Source organism: Microcebus murinus, chromosome X (genome assembly GCF_040939455.1).
Source record: "Microcebus murinus isolate Inina chromosome X, M.murinus_Inina_mat1.0, whole genome shotgun sequence".
Taxonomy (NCBI): Eukaryota; Metazoa; Chordata; class Mammalia; order Primates; family Cheirogaleidae; genus Microcebus; species Microcebus murinus.
The window spans coordinates 110204872-110210630 of record NC_134136.1 but is presented as its reverse complement, the minus strand read 5'-3'; the positions used below and the strand labels follow the sequence as shown (position 1 = coordinate 110210630).

The 5759-nt window shown below is 46.6% G+C and overlaps 1 protein-coding gene across 1 annotated transcript; it reads right to left on the bottom strand.

Moving 5' to 3' along the window:
- Positions 1-312: 312 nt before the first annotated feature.
- Positions 313-1921, bottom strand: LOC105867149 (melanoma-associated antigen B16-like). The gene has a single exon (XM_012756939.3). It carries the CDS (start codon positions 1857-1859, stop codon positions 813-815), a length of 1047 nt encoding a protein of 348 aa, XP_012612393.2. The 5' UTR covers positions 1860-1921; the 3' UTR covers positions 313-812.
- Positions 1922-5759: the final 3838 nt, after the last annotated feature.

Genomic DNA, 5759 nt, shown 5'->3' with positions numbered 1-5759 from the left:
GACAACCATTTGCTTGGTCTCGTTCCTTTCTCTCACCCATCTCTTTCAGGCACGGTCCCCCTCAACTTCCCCGAGAAACAAAAGGTCCCACAGGCCGGGACAGGTATAAAGATCCTATTGCTATTCTTATAATATTATAGCTCATATGTTAAATTTCTACGAGTAGTTCCCGGGTCTTATTAATTCTATCATACCTGGTATTATTAAAGTGCTTTCATAACAGTGGGTGCTCAAAGAAGGTTTGGAGAATAAATAAACCAGTAAGCACGGGATAAAATTTATTAAGATTTATTTCTCATACACTATGGAAAGTGCTAAGCAAATGGATACAAATATCAGTGAATTTTACAGGAAAAAAAACTAAAAAGATATAAAATAAGAAATGAAGACATTTTATATCTTTTTATTCTAATGCTCATTGTGGATCCCAAATATTTTAAAGCTGAATTCTTCTACATTTCAGAGGAAATGCTTATGGAAATTTCATGTTGTCTTACTCCAGATCACAAAATAAAATGGATGGTTTTGAACTATGTTTTACAGAAGAGGAGCTCCTACTATTAAACCTCATGAACAACATTATATATGTGATCAAAATCATTTGAAACATGAAGAATTTGAAGACAATTAAAGCTCTATTAAAAGAAATAACATTGGTATAACACATGCATCAAAAATAAAAGAATAAATTGTCAAGTTACACATACAGAATTAGAACACATAGATGATTCCCTCCAGCTCCACCCTGGGCCTGCATTCCTTGAACACTAACTGCCCTCTTCAAAGGGATGAAGAATCTATCCTTGACTTGACTAGGTGTGGGAGGAGCTGCCAGACATGGCACTGGAGCTCTCAGTGGCCGTGGAAGTAGAGCCAGCCCTAACTGAAATTCTCGCTTGAGCTCTCTCTTCTTCATCTTGCAGAGCCTCCTCATACTGAGAAGGGAAAGAACTTGGGTCAGTTCCATGAACCTTGGCCACAAACTCCAGGACTTTCATCTTTCTGGTTTCAGCATGGGCTCTTGGACCCCACAGGAATTCATACTGTGCAGGATCACTGTTGGGCACCTGGCGGTACTCCAGGTAGTTTTCCTTCACCAACTCTTTGGTGAAGAACTCCCTGGGCTCTCCAAAGATGAAGTGCTTCCTCCCGCGATATACCCCCATCACATTCAGCATTTCCCAGACTTCCTCTTCAGTGGCACGGTTGCCCTTCATGAAGATCGCACCCAGGATCAGGATCAGGAGGCCGGTCTTGGGCACACCCTCTTCAACACTCAGCATCCCATCATAGGTGAGGCCCAGCTTGATGAAGAGGCCATAGCAGTGGCTGGTGGGGTCTACTTCCTTCACATCAAGGCCGAAGATTATCTCCATGCGGTCAGAGGCTCTCAGGAAGATCTCAGGGTACTGGTCTTCGTCATCTTTGATGATAGTCTTCAGGATCTCTGCCTTTGTTATTGGCTCTTTCATTTGATATTTGAGCAGCATGAAATTCACCAAAAGAGCCACTTTCTCATTGAGAGCATCGGTGGGCATATTCTCGGGGGCTGCTGTAGCTTGTGAGGTGCTTGGACTCTTTTCCTCTTCTTCGCTACTAGAGCTCTCATCAGGTATGCTTGATGAGGTGGCTGCGACAGCACTGGCAAGGGAACAGAAACCCAGAGGACCATCAGGAGTGCTCAGCATCTTGGCAGCAGGAGCCTCCATCAGGTTGCCTGACATTAGAAGATTGGGGGAGGAGGGAGAGGTCTCCTCCACCGCCTGGGAACCCTGGGCATTTTCCAGGCCCTGGGTCTCACTCTGGGTCTCAATGGGCTGATCTTGTCTGCATTGTGAACTTTCCTGATCCTTAGGCATGATGTCGCCTGCTGGTGGCAGTAGTAAGGAGTAAGCAGAGGAGGGTGCTCAATGCAGAGTCACTGCCTAAGAGAGAGAGGAAGGAGTGAGTGTCGTCAGTTCTTAAACTCAACTCTAGTGGTTCTGATAGAAGTTGTTGCCAATGGACTTTTCCTGACAACAGTGTTTTAAGGGCTTCTGGGTTCCCTGTCATCTCAGTTTCTGTGTTCCCCAGGAACCCGAAGGAGGAAGTGAGAATCCTCCTCAGGGTGCAGCCTGCCAACCCAACCCAAGAGTCTCAGGCTCAGAGCAGACAGCTAGTGGTGGGCTCAGGAGAGCCCCTTCTGTTCTGAGGAAGATAGTGCTATGTGTTTACGACCAGAAGTAGCACTAATTTTGCAGCCACTAGGGCCTATGCCACCTCACTGGTGTTAATATGATGGTGCCCACCTTAGACTAAAGCCACATCTCCTAAGGTACTTGACGAGGAAGTGTGCAGGTTCAGGGACTATGCCACCTCCCTGGTGTTAATATGATGGTGCCCCCCTTAGACTAAAGCCACATCTCCTAAGACACCTGACGAGGAACTGTGCAGGTTCCTGGAGTTTCCCTGGGCTGACAGCAGGAACTATATTCCATGTAAGCCATTGTACTGGTATGGGTTGTCTCCTCAGTTCTCATTCAGGTTCCTTGCTTTCAATTCAGGCAGACCCTGGTTTTTTTTTTTTTTTTTTTTTTTCTTTTCAACTTAATTTTGCCTCCATAAACCAAAGCATCCATCTTTTTGAGACCCCAGAGAAAGTGGTGAGGTGTCACCTCTAATTAACAGGTTTATCCACACCCTCCCCAGGGCTGATAAAAATGCAGGGTTGGACTCTTCATGATCCCCATTCTTCAGGGGTGGGTAGCCCCTCAATTTTCATTTAGCCTCCTTGACTTGGCTAGTGATGGGGCCTTACCACTATGTTAAGTAATGTCACACCCTCTGCCTTCATGAATACCTCATCTTGCAGAGTCACCTGAGAAGGAAGTGAGGTAGGACACTGCATATTGCCAGCCCTTGGAACCTCACGGTGCTGATAACAAGGTCTAGACACTGTGGAACTCCCTCTGTTCTGGTGTAGACTTTGTGGATCTTAGTCAGGGCCCTTACTGTGACTCTTGACAGGCCCGGGACTCCTTTGTCTACTGACCTGATGTGACATGGCACACAGAACAAGGACCTCACATGATCTAAGTGCCAAAAAGGGAGAGAGTGGGCAAATTGTCATGTGATCCCTGCCTAGAGCTCCCTGAGGTGATAAAGGTATCAGGGCTCTTTGGTGACCATACATCCTAGGGTGCACTCCTCAGTTCTTCCTCTGTGTCTCCATATAGACTCCTAGTACTTCCTGGGCACCCTATCCATTATTTATGTGAACCTGCCCTCTTCAGACAAAGACCACCAACTTACTAGGACCCCAGTGTATGAAGTGAACTGGCAAGAAACCTGTTTGTCCTTGTCTGGAATCTCTCAGGGAGTGACTATAGGGTCATGATGGGTATTGGAAGGTCTTATCTCTATTTAGATGGATGATCAACTGTTTCCTCAATCATACTCTGCCCCTCGAATGATGGTAATGTGTAAGACTTTTTCCCTCTGCTGATGTGACCTTGCCTCCATGCTACAGTTCTATTCCTGAGGGGACTGAGGGGGAATTGAAGGGGCATCACATGCAAACATTTTGATCTCAACTTTTAGGGTGTGAGAGCAGGAAAGGGCAATATTGAGATCACTTTGTTCTGGGGTAAGCATTCCAATGAGCAGCACTTAAGCTCCCTCCCATGACTAATGCAAGTGTGTGGAACATCATATCACTTTCTCAGACCAAATCCTTTCTCAACCTGAGTTCATTGATCAGAATCTAAGGAAATATCTCAGCTTGACAGCCCTTCTCAGGGCTTCCCACAGCTGTCAGCAGGATTAAGCAGGGTATTTTGCCCCCATGAGATGGGTGTTTCCCTGGGATGTATTGTTCCCTGAGCCCTATCTCAGGTGCTTACTTTGATTACTGGTTGAGCTCAAGTGCCCATGTTCTGAGAGGTAATGCCCTCCCACTCTATCAAAAAAAGGCCTAAATACCCTGTGATACTCAACAAGGAAGGGATGAGATATCATTCAGTCGTTTTTTTTTTTTTTTTTTTTTTTTTTTTTTGGTGACAGCGTCTCACTCCGTTGCCCTGGTAGAGTGCCGTGGCATCAGCCTAGCTCACAGCAACCTCAAACTCCTGGGCTCAAGTGATCCTCCTGCCTCAGCCTCCTGAGTAGCTGGGACTACAGGCATGCACCACCATGCCTGGCTAGTTTTTTCTATATATTTTCAGTTGGCCAATTAATTTTCTTTCTATTTTTAGTAGAGACGTGGTCTTGCTCTTGCTCAGGCTGGTTTAGAACTCCAGACCTTGCATGATTCTCCGGCCTCGATCTCCCAGAGTGCTAGGATTACATGTGTGAGCCACCGCGTCCGGCCAGATATCATTCAATCTTAACTCTGTGTCCTCACCTTGCCTCCTGGTACCTCTTGTGCACCTACCCCTAACTTTGACCTCAAGCTGCCATTCAGACCAGGGTACTTACTTCCTTGGGAACCTTGAAGATGAAGAGACAGTGTGGAAATTATTAAATTCCTGCCTTGGGCTTCCAAGGGTTGAATGTAGAGTCATAGTGGAGCTCATGGAGGTCCCAATTATATTGGAATGGGTATCTCCTTTATTATCACTCAATGTCTACTCCTTGGCTACGGGTATTGTGGCAGACTCCTCCCCGCTAATTGTCTGATGGTTCTGCCTTATGCTCAAGATTTACTCCAGAGAGTGCCACGGAGGACATGAAGTGTCCTTCATCTAGATTTCTTGGCTTCCCCATACTGACACAATCAGTGGATGTTGTGGGGCTACCTGTGTTCTGGGGTGTACATCTCCTTCAGTCCTAAGTCATAGTCCCTCCATTGAATCCTGTAAGCACCCAGTAATGCCCCCTCAGTTGACCTTATTTCATTCCCTTGTACTAAGGCCCAGCCTCCGTGAAGCCAAAATGGATGACATGAAATTGTCTCACCTAGGGTCCCCTCTCACCAGGGTTCTACCAGTGATGACCAATGGGGCAAAAAGACTCCCATGGTGACCCTCATGGCTGTTGCAGTACCTGTGGTCCTAAAAGTCTTCTCTTGGGGTCCCTACTTGAATCCTTGCATAGCCAGGGACTTACAGTTGTGACTCATAATAAGGCCTCCTTCCCAGTGAACACCATGGAGGAGTGAGTGGTTGTGTTGTCTGGCTATCTCTGTTTGGGTCTCTCAAGGGAGACCCTCAAAGGCTTTCCTTTGATCAGTGGGTCCACACTCTTATGTGTTGTGTTTTCCTTTCAGACAGAACTCAATGACACCTGTTAGGGCCTGGGCATCCTTTTGCTGACCTAATGGAATATATTTCAGATAAAATGTTCTCTTCTCTGAGAACCCAGGAGAAACTGAGGGATCTCCTAAGCCTGATATGTCTACAGTGGCTCGCCCAAGGGGTGACAACAGGGGAAAGGCTTTGTGGATCCCTTTTGTCATTAATTAGTCCCCAAATCCTCACATGAGCTCCTCAGATGGGATACTGGTTAATAAGGTGCTCTCTGCAGGCAGATACGCGATGCTACCTTCTTCCCAGCAGGTTCTCATCTCTATGCGACATTACCGAAAAAAAAGTGAGGACATACGTCATAAACGGGACATCCAGAACTGACAACAAGGCCGACATACTGTGGCATAACTTTTTTCTTGGGATAGGCAGAACGCCAAAATTCACTCAGGGCCTCACCTAGACTACCGTAGGGCCAAAGACTTCCTCCTCAGAAGTCAGGCAGCGCCACTTCCCGCCTCCCCGGTCAGGGACTCC

Excerpts from the sequence above, each read along its gene's own strand:
- LOC105867149 (XM_012756939.3), bottom strand. The coding sequence starts at position 1,859 with ATGCCTAAGGATCAGGAAAGTTCACAATGCAGACAAGATCAGCCCATT.